A 20,913-nucleotide genomic window follows, 5' to 3' on the forward strand; every position below is an offset into this window, starting at 1 on the left:
AAATTACCATCTCTTTTAAGGGTCTGAGCAGGTGGTGGAGCGGGTTAAGGCGTACCTGTTATGCCAGTTGCTGGAAGGCTTCTGTGCTGGCTAGGGTTCGAGTCTCCTGGTGGGAAAGTGTTCTAAAGTTGTATACTTCACTCTCGTGTTTAGGAGAGTTGTGCCTTAAGCATAGACACTGTCTTCCCATATTAACAGGGACTTGATGAAATAAACGTATAAATGACCCCTCACTTGCTCTAGTGCTCTTGGGAGGTGGTGATCTTTGGTGTATTTAAATACTCCGAAATTACCATCTCTTTTAAGGGTCTGAGCAGGTGGTGGAGCGGGTTAAGGCGTACCTGTTATGCCAGTTGCTGGAAGGCTTCTGTGCTGGCTAGGGTTCGAGTCTCCTGGTGGGAAAGTGTTCTAAAGTTGTATACTTCACTCTCGTGTTTAGGAGAGTTGTGCCTTAAGCATAGACACTGTGTCTTCCCATATTAACAGGGACTTGATGAAATAAACGTATAAATGACCCCTCACTTGCTCTAGTGCTCTTGGGAGGTGGTGATCTTTGGTGTATTTAAATACTCCGAAATTACCATCTCTTTTAAGGGTCTGAGCAGGTGGTGGAGCGGGTTAAGACGTACCTGTTATGCCAGTTGCTGGAAGGCTTCTGTGCTGGCTAGGGTTCGAGTCTCCTGGTGGGAAAGTGTTCTAAAGTTGTATACTTCACTCTCGTGTTTAGGAGAGTTGTGCCTTAAGCATAGACACTGTGTCTTCCCATATTAACAGGGACTTGATGAAATAAACGTATAAATGACCCCTCACTTGCTCTAGTGCTCTTGGGAGGTGGTGATCTTTGGTGTATTTAAATACTCCGAAATTACCATCTCTTTTAAGGGTCTGAGCAGGTGGTGGAGCGGGTTAAGGCGTACCTGTTATGCCAGTTGCTGGAAGGCTTCTGTGCTGGCTAGGGTTCGAGTCTCCTGGTGGGAAAGTGTTCTAAAGTTGTATACTTCACTCTCGTGTTTAGGAGAGTTGTGCCTTAAGCATAGACACTGTGTCTTCCCATATTAACAGGGACTTGATGAAATAAACGTATAAATGACCCCTCACTTGCTCTAGTGCTCTTGGGAGGTGGTGATCTTTGGTGTATTTAAATACTCCGAAATTACCATCTCTTTTAAGGGTCTGAGCAGGTGGTGGAGCGGGTTAAGGCGTACCTGTTATGCCAGTTGCTGGAAGGCTTCTGTGCTGGCTAGGGTTCGAGTCTCCTGGTGGGAAAGTGTTCTAAAGTTGTATACTTCACTCTCGTGTTTAGGAGAGTTGTGCCTTAAGCATAGACACTGTGTCTTCCCATATTAACAGGGACTTGATGAAATAAACGTATAAATGACCCCTCACTTGGTCTAGTGCTCTTGGGAGGTGGTGATCTTTGGTGTATTTAAATACTCCGAAATTACCATCTCTTTTAAGGGTCTGAGCAGGTGGTGGAGCGGGTTAAGGCGTACCTGTTATGCCAGTTGCTGGAAGGCTTCTGTGCTGGCTAGGGTTCGAGTCTCCTGGTGGGAAAGTGTTCTAAAGTTGTATACTTCACTCTCGTGTTTAGGAGAGTTGTGCCTTAAGCATAGACACTGTGTCTTCCCATATTAACAGGGACTTGATGAAATAAACGTATAAATGACCCCTCACTTGCTCTAGTGCTCTTGGGAGGTGGTGATCTTTGGTGTATTTAAATACTCCGAAATTACCATCTCTTTTAAGGGTCTGAGCAGGTGGTGGAGCGGGTTAAGGCGTACCTGTTATGCCAGTTGCTGGAAGGCTTCTGTGCTGGCTAGGGTTCGAGTCTCCTGGTGGGAAAGTGTTCTAAAGTTGTATACTTCACTCTCGTGTTTAGGAGAGTTGTGCCTTAAGCATAGACACTGTGTCTTCCCATATTAACAGGGACTTGATGAAATAAACGTATAAATGACCCCTCACTTGCTCTAGTGCTCTTGGGAGGTGGTGATCTTTGGTGTATTTAAATACTCCGAAATTACCATCTCTTTTAAGGGTCTGAGCAGGTGGTGGAGCGGGTTAAGGCGTACCTGTTATGCCAGTTGCTGGAAGGCTTCTGTGCTGGCTAGGGTTCGAGTCTCCTGGTGGGAAAGTGTTCTAAAGTTGTATACTTCACTCTCGTGTTTAGGAGAGTTGTGCCTTAAGCATAGACACTGTGTCTTCCCATATTAACAGGGACTTGATGAAATAAACGTATAAATGACCCCTCACTTGCTCTAGTGCTCTTGGGAGGTGGTGATCTTTGGTGTATTTAAATACTCCGAAATTACCATCTCTTTTAAGGGTCTGAGCAGGTGGTGGAGCGGGTTAAGGCGTACCTGTTATGCCAGTTGCTGGAAGGCTTCTGTGCTGGCTAGGGTTCGAGTCTCCTGGTGGGAAAGTGTTCTAAAGTTGTATACTTCACTCTCGTGTTTAGGAGAGTTGTGCCTTAAGCATAGACACTGTGTCTTCCCATATTAACAGGGACTTGATGAAATAAACGTATAAATGACCCCTCACTTGCTCTAGTGCTCTTGGGAGGTGGTGATCTTTGGTGTATTTAAATACTCCGAAATTACCATCTCTTTTAAGGGTCTGAGCAGGTGGTGGAGCGGGTTAAGGCGTACCTGTTATGCCAGTTGCTGGAAGGCTTCTGTGCTGGCTAGGGTTCGAGTCTCCTGGTGGGAAAGTGTTCTAAAGTTGTATACTTCACTCTCGTGTTTAGGAGAGTTGTGCCTTAAGCATAGACACTGTGTCTTCCCATATTAACAGGGACTTGATGAAATAAACGTATAAATGACCCCTCACTTGCTCTAGTGCTCTTGGGAGGTGGTGATCTTTGGTGTATTTAAATACTCCGAAATTACCATCTCTTTTAAGGGTCTGAGCAGGTGGTGGAGCGGGTTAAGGCGTACCTGTTATGCCAGTTGCTGGAAGGCTTCTGTGCTGGCTAGGGTTCGAGTCTCCTGGTGGGAAAGTGTTCTAAAGTTGTATACTTCACTCTCGTGTTTAGGAGAGTTGTGCCTTAAGCATAGACACTGTGTCTTCCCATATTAACAGGGACTTGATGAAATAAACGTATAAATGACCCTTCACTTGCTCTAGTGCTCTTGGGAGGTGGTGATCTTTGGTGTATTTAAATACTCCGAAATTACCATCTCTTTTAAGGGTCTGAGCAGGTGGTGGAGCGGGTTAAGGCGTACCTGTTATGCCAGTTGCTGGAAGGCTTCTGTGCTGGCTAGGGTTCGAGTCTCCTGGTGGGAAAGTGTTCTAAAGTTGTATACTTCACTCTCGTGTTTAGGAGAGTTGTGCCTTAAGCATAGACACTGTGTCTTCCCATATTAACAGGGACTTGATGAAATAAACGTATAAATGACCCCTCACTTGCTCTAGTGCTCTTGGGAGGTGGTGATCTTTGGTGTATTTAAATACTCCGAAATTACCATCTCTTTTAAGGGTCTGAGCAGGTGGTGGAGCGGGTTAAGGCGTACCTGTTATGCCAGTTGCTGGAAGGCTTCTGTGCTGGCTAGGGTTCGAGTCTCCTGGTGGGAAAGTGTTCTAAAGTTGTATACTTCACTCTCGTGTTTAGGAGAGTTGTGCCTTAAGCATAGACACTGTGTCTTCCCATATTAACAGGGACTTGATGAAATAAACGTATAAATGACCCCTCACTTGCTCTAGTGCTCTTGGGAGGTGGTGATCTTTGGTGTATTTAAATACTCCGAAATTACCATCTCTTTTAAGGGTCTGAGCAGGTGGTGGAGCGGGTTAAGGCGTACCTGTTATGCCAGTTGCTGGAAGGCTTCTGTGCTGGCTAGGGTTCGAGTCTCCTGGTGGGAAAGTGTTCTAAAGTTGTATACTTCACTCTCGTGTTTAGGAGAGTTGTGCCTTAAGCATAGACACTGTGTCTTCCCATATTAACAGGGACTTGATGAAATAAACGTATAAATGACCCCTCACTTGCTCTAGTGCTCTTGGGAGGTGGTGATCTTTGGTGTATTTAAATACTCCGAAATTACCATCTCTTTTAAGGGTCTGAGCAGGTGGTGGAGCGGGTTAAGGCGTACCTGTTATGCCAGTTGCTGGAAGGCTTCTGTGCTGGCTAGGGTTCGAGTCTCCTGGTGGGAAAGTGTTCTAAAGTTGTATACTTCACTCTCGTGTTTAGGAGAGTTGTGCCTTAAGCATAGACACTGTGTCTTCCCATATTAACAGGGACTTGATGAAATAAACGTATAAATGACCCCTCACTTGCTCTAGTGCTCTTGGGAGGTGGTGATCTTTGGTGTATTTAAATACTCCGAAATTACCATCTCTTTTAAGGGTCTGAGCAGGTGGTGGAGCGGGTTAAGGCGTACCTGTTATGCCAGTTGCTGGAAGGCTTCTGTGCTGGCTAGGGTTCGAGTCTCCTGGTGGGAAAGTGTTCTAAAGTTGTATACTTCACTCTCGTGTTTAGGAGAGTTGTGCCTTATATATATATATATATATTTATATATATATATATATATATATATATATATATATATATGTCGTACCTAGTAGCCAGAACGCACTTCTCAGCCTACTATGCAAGGCCCGATTTGCCTAAGAAGCCAAGTTTTCATGAATTAATTGTTTTTCGACTACCTAACCTACCTAACCTAACCTAACTTTTTCTGCTACCTAACCTAACCTAACCTATAAAGATAGGTTAGGTTAGGTTAGGTAGGGTTGGTTAGGTTTCGTCATATATCTACTTAAATTTTAACTCCAATAAAAAAAATTGACCTCATATATAATGAAATGGGTAGCTTTATCATTTCATAAGAAAAAAATTAGAGAAAATGTATTAATTCAGGAAAACTTGGCTTATTAGGCAAATCGGGCCTTGCATATTAGGCCGAGAAGTGCGTTCTGGCTACTAGGTACGACATATATATTTATATATATATATATATATATATATATATATATATATATATATATATATATATATATATATATATATTTATATATATATATATATATATATATATATATATATATATATATATATATATATATATATGGCGTACCTAGTAGCCAGAACGCACTTCTCAGCCTACTATGCAAGGCCCAATTTGCCTAATAAGCCAAGTTTTCATGAATTAATATATTTTCTCTAATTTTTTTCTTATGAAATGATAAAGCTACCCATTTCATTATGTTTGAGGTCAATTTTTTGTTATTGGAGTCAAAATTAACGTAAATATATGACCGAACCTAACCAACCCTACCTAACCTAACCTAACCTATATTTATAGGTTAGGTTAGGTAGCCGAGAAAGTTAGGTTAGGTAGTCGAAAAATAATTAATTCATGAAAACTTGGCTTATTAGGCAAATTGGGCCTTGCATAGTAGGCTGAGAAGTGTGTTCTGGCTACTAGGTACGACATATATATATACATATATATATTAGTATATTTTGGTAGCAGTCTTTCCTGTAGACATATATTATTAAATATGACCGAAAAGTAAGATTAATAATTCTAACACGAATTTTCTCAATCTTTCGTACATTACGCTTCACTGTTGGAGGTAAATCAAAAATCACTTCTCCAAAATTCATTTTTATTTCTAGTCTGACGCGACACGGGCGCGTTTCGTAAAACTTATTACATTTTCAAAGACTTCACAAATACACAACTGATTAGGACTTGCGTTTCCCTGATTTTATATCTACATTTGAGTGAGGTGGGAAGGGTGATGTGGCATTACATTTGAGTGAGGTGGGAAGGGTGATGTGGCATTAACACAAGACAGAACACTAGGGGATATTAATAGGGTACTAAAAGTATCAACACAAGACAGAACAGAAACAATGGGTATTGAATAGAAGTGTTTGTAGAAAGCCTATTGGTCCATATTTCTTGATGCTTCTATATTGGAGCGGAGTCTTGAGGTGGGTAGAATATAGTTGTGCAATAATTGGCTGTTGATTGCTGGTGTTGACTTTTTGATGTGTAGTGCCTCGCAAACGTCAAGCCGCCTGCTATCGCTGTATCTATCGATGATTTCTGTGTTGTTTACTAGGATTTCTCTGGCGATGGTTTGGTTATGGGAAGAGATTATATGTTCCTTAATGGAGCCCTGTTGTTTATGCATCGTTAAACGCCTAGAAAGAGATGTTGTTGTCTTGCCTATATACTGGGTTTTTTGGAGCTTACAGTCCCCAAGTGGGCATTTGAAGGCATAGACGACGTTAGTCTCTTTTAAAGCGTTCTGTTTTGTGTCTGGAGAGTTTCTCATGAGTAGGCTGGCCGTTTTTCTGGTTTTATAGTAAATCGTCAGTTGTATCCTCTGATTTTTGTCTGTAGGGATAACGTTTCTATTAACAATATCTTTCAGGACCCTTTCCTCTGTTTTATGAGCTGTGGAAAAGAAGTTCCTGTAAAATAGTCTAATAGGGGGTATAGGTGTTGTGTTAGTTGTCTCTTCGGAGGTTGCATGGCTTTTCACTTTCCTTCTTATGATGTCTTCGATGAAACCATTGGAGAAGCCGTTATTGACTAGGACCTGCCTTACCCTACAGAGTTCTTCGTCGACTTGCTTCCATTCTGAGCTGTGGCTGAGAGCACGGTCGACGTATGCGTTAACAACACTCCTCTTGTACCTGTCAGGGCAGTCGCTGTTGGCATTTAGGCACATTCCTATGTTTGTTTCCTTTGTGTAGACTGCAGTGTGGAAACCTCCGCCCTTTTCCATGACTGTTACATCTAGAAAAGGCAGCTTCCCATCCTTTTCCGTCTCGTAAGTGAAACGCAGCACGGAACTCTGCTCAAATGCCTCCTTCAGCTCCTGCAGATGTCTGACATCAGGTACCTGTGTAAAAATGTCGTCAACATACCTGCAGTATATGGCCGGTTTCAAGTTCATGTCGACTAAGACTTTTTGCTCGATGGTACCCATGTAGAAGTTTGCAAACAGGACACCTAGGGGAGAACCCATGGCGACCCCATCTACTTGCTTATACATGTGCCCATCCGGGCTCAAGAAGGGTGCCTCTTTAGTACAAGCTTGGAGTAGTTTCCTCAGAATACTTTCTGGCATGTCAAGAGGAGTACAGGCTGGATCACGATACACTCTGTCGGCTATCATTCCGATTGTCTCGTCCACAGGTACGTTGGTAAACAGCGATTCTACGTCCAACGAGGCTCTTATCCCTGTGGCCCGTGCGCCCCGCAGTAAGTCCACAAATTCCTTTGGAGACTTCAGGCTGAAGGCGCAAGGAACATAAGGAGTCAGCAGGCCGTTGAGTCGCTTCGCCAGTCTGTACGTGGGTGTGGGTATCTGGCTAATGATTGGCCGAAGTGGGTTTCCAGGCTTGTGCGTCTTGACATTTCCATACGCATATCCAGGTTTATATTCCCCAATGATCTTTGGCAGGTGGAGTCCGGATTTCTTGGCGTTCACAGTTTCGATCAGTTTGTTGACCTTTGCTTTTAATTCGGCTGTAGTGTCCTTCGTTACCCTTTGGAACTTAGTTTGGTCAGAGAGTATGATGTTCATTTTCGCCAGATATTCGTCTTTTTTAAGAATGACATATATTGGCGACTTGTCACCTCTCCTGACAACTATCTCCTTGTTCTCACGAAGGCTTTTAGCTGCCGCTTTAAGCTCGGGGGACAGTATGGTGCTTCTGTAGTTGCCTCGATTCTTTCCTCCTTCTGCAATAAGTTCTGCTTGTAAGGTATCTTTGGTAGTGACCTTCTTTTGTGTCTCGAGGTCGAATATGTCGTCCAACAGAATTTCCAACTCTACTTTCCGGGCCATTTCACTCGGTCTGGACATAACATGACAGTTTATGCCCAGATTTAGGAGAGTGACTTGGTCCTCAGTGAGGTTAATTCCTGCAAGGTTCAGGAAGCCATCTCTTGGTCGTGGAATTGCCATAGGTCCTCCATATAATGTTGTTAGTTTCTTGATAATCCTTGTTTCAGTGCTGAGGTGATGTTGGTCTGTGAGGATGTCGAGGTGTTGTTCAATGCGGGTACGGATACTATGGTCGATGTTGCTATTTCTCCACTCGTTTGTAGCATGAAGTAGTTGCGTTTTGTTGTCTTTGATTTCATTCTCTGCCTTGTATATCTGATCACGAATCTGATCCTGGCGATATTTTATCGTGAAGGCTTGATTCCTTGCTGCTGGGTCGTGCACTTTAACATTAGTATATTTTGGTAGCAGTCTTTCCTGTAGACATATATTATTAAATATGACCGAAAAAGTAAGATTAATAATTCTAACACGAATTTTCTCAATCTTTCGTACATTACGCTTCACTGTTGGAGGTAAATCAAAAATCACTTCTCCAAAATTCATTTTTATTTCTAGTCTGACGCGACACGGGCGCGTTTCGTAAAACTTATTACATTTTCAAAGACTTCACAAATACACAACTGATTAGGACTTGCGTTTCCCTGATTTTATATCTACATTTGAGTGAGGTGGGAAGGGTGATGTGGCATTACATTTGAGTGAGGTGGGAAGGGTGATGTGGCATTAACACAAGACAGAACACTAGGGGATATTAATAGGGTACTAAAAGTATCAACACAAGACAGAACAGAAACAATGGGTATTGAATAGAAGTGTTTGTAGAAAGCCTATTGGTCCATATTTCTTGATGCTTCTATATTGGAGCGGAGTCTTGAGGTGGGTAGAATATAGTTGTGCAATAATTGGCTGTTGATTGCTGGTGTTGACTTCTTGATGTGTAGTGCCTCGCAAACGTCAAGCCGCCTGCTATCGCTGTATCTATCGATGATTTCTGTGTTGTTTACTAGGATTTCTCTGGCGATGGTTTGGTTATGGGAAGAGATTATATGTTCCTTAATGGAGCCCTGTTGTTTATGCATCGTTAAACGCCTAGAAAGAGATGTTGTTGTCTTGCCTATATACTGGGTTTTTTGGAGCTTACAGTCCCCAAGTGGGCATTTGAAGGCATAGACGACGTTAGTCTCTTTTAAAGCGTTCTGTTTTGTGTCTGGAGAGTTTCTCATGAGTAGGCTGGCCGTTTTTCTGGTTTTATAGTAAATCGTCAGTTGTATCCTCTGATTTTTGTCTGTAGGGATAACGTTTCTATTAACAATATCTTTCAGGACCCTTTCCTCTGTTTTATGAGCTGTGGAAAAGAAGTTCCTGTAAAATAGTCTAATAGGGGGTATAGGTGTTGTGTTAGTTGTCTCTTCGGAGGTTGCATGGCTTTTCACTTTCCTTCTTATGATGTCTTCGATGAAACCATTGGAGAAGCCGTTATTGACTAGGACCTGCCTTACCCTACAGAGTTCTTCGTCGACTTGCTTCCATTCTGAGCTGTGGCTGAGAGCACGGTCGACGTATGCGTTAACAACACTCCTCTTGTACCTGTCAGGGCAGTCGCTGTTGGCATTTAGGCACATTCCTATGTTTGTTTCCTTTGTGTAGACTGCAGTGTGGAAACCTCCGCCCTTTTCCATGACTGTTACATCTAGAAAAGGCAGCTTCCCATCCTTTTCCGTCTCGTAAGCCAGAAAGTATTCCGAGGAAACTACTCCAAGCTTGTACTAAAGAGGCACCCTTCTTGAGCCCGGATGGGCACATGTATAAGCAAGTAGATGGGGTCGCCATGGGTTCTCCCCTAGGTGTCCTGTTTGCAAACTTCTACATGGGTACCATCGAGCAAAAAGTCTTAGTCGACATGAACTTGAAACCGGCCATATACTGCAGGTATGTTGACGACATTTTTACACAGGTACCTGATGTCAGACATCTGCAGGAGCTGAAGGAGGCATTTGAGCAGAGTTCCGTGCTGCGTTTCACTTACGAGACGGAAAAGGATGGGAAGCTGCCTTTTCTAGATGTAACAGTCATGGAAAAGGGCGGAGGTTTCCACACTGCAGTCTACACAAAGGAAACAAACATAGGAATGTGCCTAAATGCCAACAGCGACTGCCCTGACAGGTACAAGAGGAGTGTTGTTAACGCATACGTCGACCGTGCTCTCAGCCACAGCTCAGAATGGAAGCAAGTCGACGAAGAACTCTGTAGGGTAAGGCAGGTCCTAGTCAATAACGGCTTCTCCAATGGTTTCATCGAAGACATCATAAGAAGGAAAGTGAAAAGCCATGCAACCTCCGAAGAGACAACTAACACAACACCTATACCCCCTATTAGACTATTTTACAGGAACTTCTTTTCCACAGCTCATAAAACAGAGGAAAGGGTCCTGAAAGATATTGTTAATAGAAACGTTATCCCTACAGACAAAAATCAGAGGATACAACTGACGATTTACTATAAAACCAGAAAAACGGCCAGCCTACTCATGAGAAACTCTCCAGACACAAAACAGAACGCTTTAAAAGAGACTAACGTCGTCTATGCCTTCAAATGCCCACTTGGGGACTGTAAGCTCCAAAAAACCCAGTATATAGGCAAGACAACAACATCTCTTTCTAGGCGTTTAACGATGCATAAACAACAGGGCTCCATTAAGGAACATATAATCTCTTCCCATAACCAAACCATCGCCAGAGAAATCCTAGTAAACAACACAGAAATCATCGATAGATACAGCGATAGCAGGCGGCTTGACGTTTGCGAGGCACTACACATCAAGAAGTCAACACCAGCAATCAACAGCCAATTATTGCACAACTATATTCTACCCACCTCAAGACTCCGCTCCAATATAGAAGCATCAAGAAATATGGACCAATAGGCTTTCTACAAACACTTCTATTCAATACCCATTGTTTCTGTTCTGTCTTGTGTTGATACTTTTAGTACCCTATTAATATCCCCTAGTGTTCTGTCTTGTGTTAATGCCACATCACCCTTCCCACCTCACTCAAATGTAATGCCACATCACCCTTCCCATCTCACTCAAATGTAGATATAAAATCAGGGAAACGCAAGTCCTAATCAGTTGTGTATTTGTGAAGTCTTTGAAAATGTAATAAGTTTTACGAAACGCGCCCGTGTCGCGTCAGACTAGAAATAAAAATGAATTTTGGAGAAGTGATTTTTGATTTACCTCCAACAGTGAAGCGTAATGTACGAAAGATTGAGAAAATTCGTGTTAGAATTATTAATCTTACTTTTTCGGTCATATTTAATAATACATATATATATATATATATATATATATATATATATATATATATATATATATATATATATATATATATATATATATATATATATATATATATAGCAGGTTCCTCGTTATTATTTTCCATAAATAATTATGTTTATTATAAACTACATTACCTCTGTTTATTCATATAAATTTAATAATTCCTAATTATGTTATTTTAATGTTTGTTTTTGCACAGTATTGTTGCTTATTAAGCAAATTAGTTTTATATAAATTTACCATTCCTTATGTTGTGAGGGAGCGAAATGTGGGGCGTCCTGACGCCACTTTAGTCAGTAACTGGGAGACGAGCGTCGGGTCAACTGGTCTGATAAGTGTCTGTTCTTGTGTATTTCTGTGTTGTTTCAGTAATACAGTTATTCTGGTGAGCCTATTTTATTTGATTATAGATATTATGTATGCTATCTGATTACTGATATACCTGAAAGAATAGTGACCTTGGTTTATATATATATAATTATTTTATATAAACCTTTTATTTACCTGTGTGATATTTGCATCCCTAGTGAAATTTTCTGCTTATTAAGTATGTACGTAGTGATGTGACATTCTGGTTGGACATTAAGAGACAGGGGTCATTTGAATACCCCTAGAACGAGCGCTTACTAACCCCTGTAGTGTAATGAGCTATGCGTAGCAGTACGTAACAGGTGCAGCGTCTGCTGTGGCTGTGAAGTCCAACTCGAGAACAGCAGTCCCGACTGCAGCGAGTGCAGATAAACGCCGAAGCTGTTGAGTCCGTCAGTGGTCGAGACTTCCTCTGAATTCTCTTTTTTCTCTGCCTGCCTCTTCAGTTCGTCCTCGAATTGCTGGAGTCCCTTCTGCACTTTGCATCTCCAGGCAGATCTGTCCACAGCTGCTGCCTCTCCAGTGTTGATGTCAATGTTCAGCAGCTTGAGGTGGCGTTTGCAGGCGTCTCTGAAGTGCAGCTAGGGTCTTCCTGTGGATCTCTTTCCTGATGCCAGTTCTCCATACAAGAGGTCCTTCGGTATGTGGCCATCTTCCATGTGTTTGACATGTCCTAGCCACCGTATGCGTCTCTGCTTCAGGATACTGAACATTAAAGGGACTCCTGTTCTCTCGAGTACTGTGTTGTTGGTGATGTGGTTTCTCTACGTGATGCCAAGGATGCGTCTCAGGTTCCGCATGTGAAAGGTATTGAGCCGCCTCTCGTGGCGAGAGCGCAGGGTCCAGGATTCCGAGTCGTAGAGTAGTACTCGCTACAAAAGCCATGTAGACCTGCACCTTGGTGTGCACTGTCAGTTTGACATTTTCCCAAACGCGCTTATGTGAGCTTGGCTAGTGTTGTTGCAGCCTTCTTGATACGCCTATTGAGCTCAGTGTTCAGGGAATTGTGGGAATCTCCAATGTCTGAGATTGTGGAGCCCAGGTACACAAACTCATCTTTGTTCCTTATATGCCTGCTTTACTCACTCTTTCTCGAAGCCAATGGGCAAAGGTTGAGGTTATTCAAAATGATGTAACGCAACCTGGTCTCCTAGATGGACTGAAATATGAAGCCTAAGACTAACTTCAGTTAAAATAATGCATGTTGACGAAGATATTGACTTGACCAAGGATCAGTTCACTTAAAGATATACCCAATGGAGCATTAACTCGGGACAGAAAAGCTTCCATCAGCTACAGGTTAACCCTGTATTCACCTAGTTGTGCTTGCGGGGGTTGAGCTCTGCTCTTTGGCCCCGCCTCTCAACTTCCAATCAATCAAATTTTTTTAACACACACACACACACACACACACACACACACACACACACACACACACACACACACACACACACACACACACACTGTTCTGGAGTATGCGGCTCCATGCTGGAGCCGCATACTACATACATACATACATACATACTTTATACATACATACATACTTTATACATACATACAGGCTATTTAACACAAGGGGCACACACACTAGGGGACACAAGTGGAAACTGAGTGCCCAAATGAGCCACAGAGATATTAGAAAGAACTTTTATAGTGTCAGAGTTGTTGACAAATGGAATGCATTGGGAAGTGATGTGGTGGAGGCTGACTCCATACACAGTTTCAAGTGTAGATATGATAGAGCCCAATAGGTTCAGGAACCTGTACACCTGTTGATTGACGGTTGAGAGGCGGGACCAAAGAGCCAGAGCTTAACCTCCGCAAACACAATTAGGTGAGTATACTGTGTATGGAGTCAGCCTCCACTACATCACTGCCTAATGCATTCCATCTGTTAATTACTCAGAGTAGTTAACAGATGGAATGCATTAGGCAGTGATGTGATGAAGGCTGACTCCATACACAGTTTCAAATGTAGATATGAATACATTTCTAGATTCCTGAGCCCAATAGGCTCAGGAATCTGTACATCAGTTGATTGACAGTTGAGAGGCGGGACCAAAGAGCCAGAGCTCATCCTCCGCAAGCACAATTAGGTGAGTACAATTAGGGGAGTACACACACACACAAGGGGAGCCTGGTAGCCTGGTGGATAGCGCACAGGACTCGTAATTCTGTGGCGCAGGTTCGATTCCCGCACCAGGCAGAAACAAATGGGCAAAGTTTCTTTCACCCTGAATCCCCCTGTTACTTAGCAGTAAAAAGGGACCTTGGAGTTAATCAGCTGTCACGGGCTGCTTCCTGTGGTGTGTGTGTGTGTGATGTGGGGAAAAAAAAGTTGTTAGTAAACCGTTGATTGACAGTTGAGAGGCAGGCCGAAAGAGCAAAGCTCAACCCCCGCAAAACACAACTAGGTGAATACACGCGCGCGCACACACACACACACACACACAAGTTTGCCTGCCTGCCTCTCAAGTTTGAGCCTGCTATACAAACTTGAGAGGCAGGCAGGAGTAAGCGGAAAAGCCCTAGCATGGGTAAGGAACTACCTAACAGGAAGGAGCCAGAGGGTAATGGTAAGGGGCGAGAAGTCGGACTGGCGAACAGTAACGAGTGGAGTACCTCAAGGATCAGTGCTGGGACCAATCCTCTTTCAATTTACGTAAATGATATGTTTACAGGAGTGGAATCCTACATGTCAATGTTCGCAGATGACGCAAAATTAATGAGAAGAGTTGTGACTGATTAGGATTGTAGGATCCTCCAAGAGGACCTGGACAGGTTGCTGAGATGGTCACAGAAATGGCTACTGGAGTTCAACACCAGTAAATGTAAAGTTATGGAAATGGGATCAGGTGATAGGCGACCAAAGGGACAGTACACAATGAAGGGGAACTGCCTACCTGTAATGATTCGAGAAAGAGACCTGGGAGTGGATGTGACACCTAATCTAACTCCTGAGGCACATATAAATAGGATAACGACAGCAGCATACTCTACACAGGCGAAAATTAGCACTTCATTCATAAACCTAAGTGAAGAGGCTTTCAGGGCGTTTTACACTGCCTACGTGAAACCTGTCTTAGAGTATGCCGAGCCATCAGGGAGCCCCCACCTGAAGAAACACATAAGGAATCTGGAGAAGATTCAGAGGTTTGCAACGAGGCTTGTCCCAGAGTTACGAGGGATGGGATATGAAGAGCGTCTGAAGGAACTGAACCTTAAAACACTAGAGAAAAGAAGGGAGAGAGGAGATATGATAGGGACATATAAAATACTCAGGGGAATTGACAAAGTGGAAATAGATGAAATGTTCACACGTAATAGTAACAGAAGAAGGGGACATGGGTGGAAATTGGAAACTCAGATGAGTCACAGAGATGTTAGGAAGTTTTCTTTTAGCGTGAGAGTAGTGGAAAAATGTAATGCACTGGGGGAGCAGGTTGTGGAAGCAAACTCTATTCATAATTTTAAAATTAGGTATGATAGGAAAATGGGACAGGAGTCATTGCTGTAAACAACCGATGGCTAGAAAGGCGGGATCCAAGAGTCAATGCTCGATACTGCAAGCACAAATAGATGAGTACACACACACACCCAGGAAGCAGCCCATAACAGTTGTCTAACTCCCAGGTAACTATTTACTGCCAGGTAACAGGAGCATCAGGGTGAAAGAAACTCTGCCCATTTGTTTTCCGTCATCGCTGGGGATCGAACCCGAACCCTAGCATTACTTGTCTTAAGCGCTGTCCACTCAGCCACAGGCCCCTGTGGTGTGAGGCCTATCACAGCCTTTGGTTGTTGGTGTTTGATCTCTCTGTCACGGCCTTGGACCTTAATATCCTGTCATGTGTTTGGTCGTGCCCCTCGGTTAATACTGTTGTCCTAGAGTCTTGTGTTTGGTCGTGCCCCTCGGTTAATACTGTTGTCCTAGAGTCATGTGTTTGGTCGTGCCCCTCGGTTAATACTGCTGTCCTAGAGTCATGTGTTTGGTCGTGCCCCTCGGTTAATACTGTTGTCCTAGAGTCATGTGTTTGGTCGTGCCCCTCGGTTAATACTGTTGTCCTAGAGTTAGTTACACTTGTTGGTCTAGGGTAAAGTCCAGAGGAAATCCCAAAAGCAGCATAGGAGTCAGAAATAATTTTACTGCTCAATAACCAGTTCTAAGAAATTTTTAATAAATAAATAACTTACTGAAGGCCGTTTTAGATTCTTTGAAGTGCGTGGTGCTCCAGGTGAATTTGTTCTTTCAGGACTCTGTTTGAAGAAACGTGACATCAAAGTTTCAGTCCTTGGCTTCTTGTCACCGTAAATAGGATCTGGAATTAAACTTATTAATTAATGCACATTCATCTACTTTCTCAGCAAACACATTTTTTATTGACGGATCTCCATCATGCGAATGTTTATATGATATCTTTACTGTAGTAACTACTGCAAACATACTGGCCATATGCAGTCCATATACTCGTCATATACTGGTAATATAATCGGCATACATTGGTCATTTATTGGTTATATATTTACGATGTATTAAACATATAATGGCCTTGTACTGGTCATACTGACTATGTACCGACAATATGCTTGTCTTGTAGAGACCATGCATTGCTCAAATACTAGTTATATATTAGATATACTTTCTATATACTGATAATCCATTTTTGTAATTTACTAGTCTTATACTAGTCACATAATGGTTATATACTGGATATAAATTTGACATAAATTTATCATATGTTATTTATATAAGGATTAGCTGTATCCGGCCAGGCGTTGCTATGGTTCAGCAACGCATGTGAGTTGCTGAGCCACAGCAACCTTCCCCTGTCTCCCTGTCCTCCCCACCATTTCCCCCTTCCCCGTCCCCACGTCCTCCCAATCATTCCTCACTCACCTGTCCCCTCGTCCTCACAACCATTCCTCACTCACTCGTCCCCTCGTCCTCACAACCATTCCTCACTCACCTGTCCCCTCGTCCTCCCAATCATTCCTCACTCACTCGTCCCCTCGTTCTCCCCAACATCCCCCATTCCCGTCCCCTCATCCTCTCCACCATTCCCCACTCCATTGTCCGATGCATTCCCAAATAATCTGATGTTCCCATCAGAAAATTGGGAACATTAAATGATCTGATGTTCCCATCACTGAAATATAAGAAAAACAGTTAAATAACGAATTGAAAAAACTAAAAAAATAAAATACATAAACTATACTCATGAAATGAACAGAATGGTAAACAACACAGCTCAAATCCAATGCAATGTCACACAAAACAATTAAATCAAAATGACAATAAATCGAAATCTATGAAAATTCTATTTATCAATGCAATCGGAAACAATGAAATGGAATTGTAACATATTTAGTATAGCGTGTGTTGCTATTGCGTGCAACAAAAAAAGCATGTTTTTACCTGTCATAGGTGTGGCATCTAGTAGGTATATAAAAACATTTGTGTATTCGAGTGGAACGTTGTGTCAAAATTCCAAAGCAATCGGTAAAGAGGTTTCAAAGATTTCCTTCACATGAAAAACACAATTTTCCTAAAAAAGCATGTTTTGTCCTGTCACAGACGTGACATCTATATAGTACGTATATAAAAAAAACCCGCTTGGATGCGAATAGAACTTTGAAAATTTCAAAGCAATCAACTTTCGGAGATTTGCGATTTTGAACAAACGAACATTTACATTTTTATTTATATAGATATGTAGTCAAATTTGATTTGTGATAATTATTTAATTATTTCTCTATGGTCATTATCGGATAATAGATCAGGTTAAATTACAGGTTAACATACGAACCATTACTCACCGCAACGGTTATTATATTCATAATTTTTTTTATCTTTTTCATAGGTTGTTGGGACCCTTTACCAGATAGTTGAAAGCAGTGCTATTGACCGTGAACATTAGCCTAGACCTAACCATTGTTTGGTCAACCCGTTCTCGCACTTGCTGATAGTAAATATTGGTTTATTTAATAAGTGCATATGTGACATACTAATTGATTGTAAATATTTTAGTTTACCTTGAAAAACTTCATAGAAAACACCGACCTCACCTAACCTTCTTAGCGTTTAAGATAAGCATCTTATTGCTTCTTAATTACAATTATTACTTAACCTATACCATTGATAGGTTAAGTAGTAATTGTAAATAAGAAGCAATAAGATGCTTATCTTAACATACTAAGAAGGTTAGATGAGGTCGGTGTTTTCTATGAAGCTTTTCAAGGTAAACTAAAATATTCACAATCAATTAGTATGTCATATATGCACTTATTAAATAAGCCAATATTGACTGAAGCAAGTGTGAGAACGAGTTGGTTTGGTTGATGATGGAAGTGAATCATCGCAGGTAACTGTCTGTGCCAGATTGTGAACGTGACTACACTACAACCACAGCTAAGCCGAGTTCTCTTACTTTGATTTAACAATCTTGCAGTTGCGATTTTATTTTTAATTTAAGATTATAAGCATAATTAGTAAGCATTTGCTAAATTTAATTCTGAAGATATCAATTACCAGCAAGTAAAGTCTTTAACATTACAATTAAATTCCTTTGAATAAAATTAACACTCAGAGTAATAACACTAACATGATATATCAATGAGAAAATATATAGGAGCCGTGATGAGGGTTCGAACCTATGCGGTAGGTATTCCCATGCACACTCACTCATCAACTAGGCCACGACATGGGCAACAAGGATTGCAACCTTAAGTTCTACTGAGCTTACATGGGTTTCTTGAGGCTTCCGCTGTAGCCAGACCAGAATTTTCACACAATTCCTCCAATGCACTCTGGCTCTGTCATCCAGGAATGTTCTATCTCTGACACTTCTCTTTCAATACACAGAGAGTAATCACACTAACATGATGTGTGAATGAAAAAAACGAAGGAGTCGTGATGAGGGTTCGAACCTATGTAGAACAGAGGTCAGACATAGAACATTCCTGGATGACAGAGCCAGAGTTCATGCGGGGGATTGTGTGAAAATTTTGGTCCAGCTTCAGTGCAAACCTCAGGAAACCTTTGTGAGCTCAGTAGAACTCCAGGTTGCAATCCTTTTGACCCACTAAGGCGTGTGCATAGGAACACCCACCGCATGGGATCGAACCCTCATCACGGCTCCTACGGATTTTCTCAATTAAATTTATATTGCATAGATCAGTTGGTTTATTATTTAAGAGGCTATTTAAAGCTGTTACTTTGAAATGAAGGTGGTGATTTCCCACATTGGTACTCCATTTTCCTTCCATACCAGTGTAGTGACTAATCTACTTAACTGTCAATAAGTGGTAAGTCCTGTTACTACAAAGATTTGTCACTTTTGTATACATGCCTTGCCTAAAACAAAGCTACTCCTGACGTCTATGCATCAGTATGAAATGAGAAGCACTGTGTGGCCCCAATGAGCTGGGCTACAGACAATGAATATCTGTATGATATTGCTATTTTTTCAGCTACTGTGTGGTCAACAATGTCTCCATAAACTCCGGCCACTGCTCCAACAGATAGTTGAATAATAAATTAGTCCTAGATGGAAAGTTGTTGAAGGGACAATTAAACAAATTCTAGGATACTAAGACCACGAGATATAACTCAACAATATAACTAGGTTTGAAGATAAAACAGTACTGCTAAATGGGAGATTTCCATTTGTAAATCAAAACTGTGCTAAAGAGTTTCCAGACCCAATCCACGGGATTGCATGTATAAAAACACGGTTACATCCTGTCTTCAACAATTAGATAGTCTGCGTTAAATATATATAACTTTGCCAAGACTTCATAAAACGTTAATACTTAAGTAAATCACTGATAACAACCTTGACAATGGTTGTAACTTAACTGAGGTCACTAATTATCATTAATATTATATTGCCAATATTCCTAATACAGAAAATTATCCTCTACACTTAAGGTGCAAATAAATGATTCCTCCACACACTTATTGCCCATCCGGAGTCCTGGCTGCCACTGCTGTTTCAAAGATGCCAAGAGGGCTGCTGGAAATCTCGGTAACTCGCAAGTTGCATTTCCCTAATTGCTATTTACAGACAGCTTGTTTCACTTACATAACATATACAACAACTTCACTTGCTAGTAAAAATGAATCAAAGTATATGAATAAGCAATAATTTTAACCCAAAACATACTCACAATACTAGCCCATCCTCCTATTTAGTTAGTACTTATAGTAACAATGATGACCATTGTATATATATATGACGTAATGGATAATTACAACGTAGAAAGCGTTACTATTGAATTAGGATAAACTGAATTTATTGTATTTACGTTGCAAAGACAATCTAAACTAACCTTCCTAGGCTAATATACGCTATCTGAAGCCAAATATAGTACATATATGTGGTAAACTAGGCTAGGAATATTTAAGTTAGTTTTTTAGCTTTATTTTTTCGGACTATAAAGTGAATAGTACCAAATTCTACTATCTAATTGTCTTTTACATCAATGTTTGTACTATGGTGCATATAGTTACAAAAAGTACTATCTAAACAGTTCGAGCGAGTTCGAACGAGTACTTGAGTACTTCATATACTTGATAGTTCTTCAATACTTGATAGTTATTGAAATATAGTGCTCATTACTAGGTAACTGAGACTGCTGAAAACGTGGCTACTGATCTCCTTCCTAGCTCTCTGAAATAATCTGTTTCTGCATATGGCTGGATACCATTACTACAGACCATATAGGCATATCCCTCACACAATTATCATAATTATTTCCTTACTCTTTAACTATTTCTAAGTTTTCATTAATAATATATAGATACAAATAACAAATCTCAGAAGTCCATAGAAACAAATATGCCAATTACAAACAGAAATCACAATAGCATGATGAATCAAATGAACAAATCCACAAGGGCCGTGATGAGGGTTCGAACCATGTCGTAGCACAGTCGACTAAGGCGCGTCTGGGATCATCCTGGACGTAGGTTCAAACCCTTATCACAGCCCTTGTGGATATGACAATTACACCCCAAAATATAGATTAAATTACACTCTGTATACTCGTATCATCTGTAAATATGTTTACCTAAGTCTAGCTACATTATCTTATCCTATTATACATTATTAACTAAATTCCAGTATGAAAATTTTCATCAGAAGAATTAAATATTATGTATAACATTTCTGACATGCAAATTAAGTAATGTTAAAGCCTTGCCAACTTTGTTTACAGCTTACCTTTACATTTTAATCTAAATCCACAAGATGTTGAAAGCGTCTGCAACATTTAACCTTAAGGTTGCTTTTAAAAATTCAGATCTACAAGTATGCAAATTCATGTATCCTAAGTTAACTATGGTATTTTAAATAGAATTGGGCCAGTCTGGTCAATAACACAGTGCAAATCAC

The 20,913-nt window shown here is 41.1% G+C and overlaps 1 protein-coding gene across 3 annotated transcripts in view; it reads right to left on the minus strand.

The window, feature by feature from the left end:
- LOC123752114 (uncharacterized) overlaps window positions 1-20,913 on the minus strand; it is a 197,564-nt gene that overhangs the window by 63,869 nt on the left and 112,782 nt on the right. For all 3 annotated transcript variants that reach the window (XM_069317005.1, XM_069317004.1, XM_069317006.1), the window contains exon 5: window positions 15,713-15,837. In XM_069317005.1, the coding sequence (XP_069173106.1) occupies window positions 15,713-15,837 (125 nt within the window). The remainder of the gene's footprint in view (window positions 1-15,712; window positions 15,838-20,913) is intronic.

Source organism: Procambarus clarkii, chromosome 86 (genome assembly GCF_040958095.1).
Source record: "Procambarus clarkii isolate CNS0578487 chromosome 86, FALCON_Pclarkii_2.0, whole genome shotgun sequence".
Classification (NCBI taxonomy): Eukaryota; Metazoa; Arthropoda; class Malacostraca; order Decapoda; family Cambaridae; genus Procambarus; species Procambarus clarkii.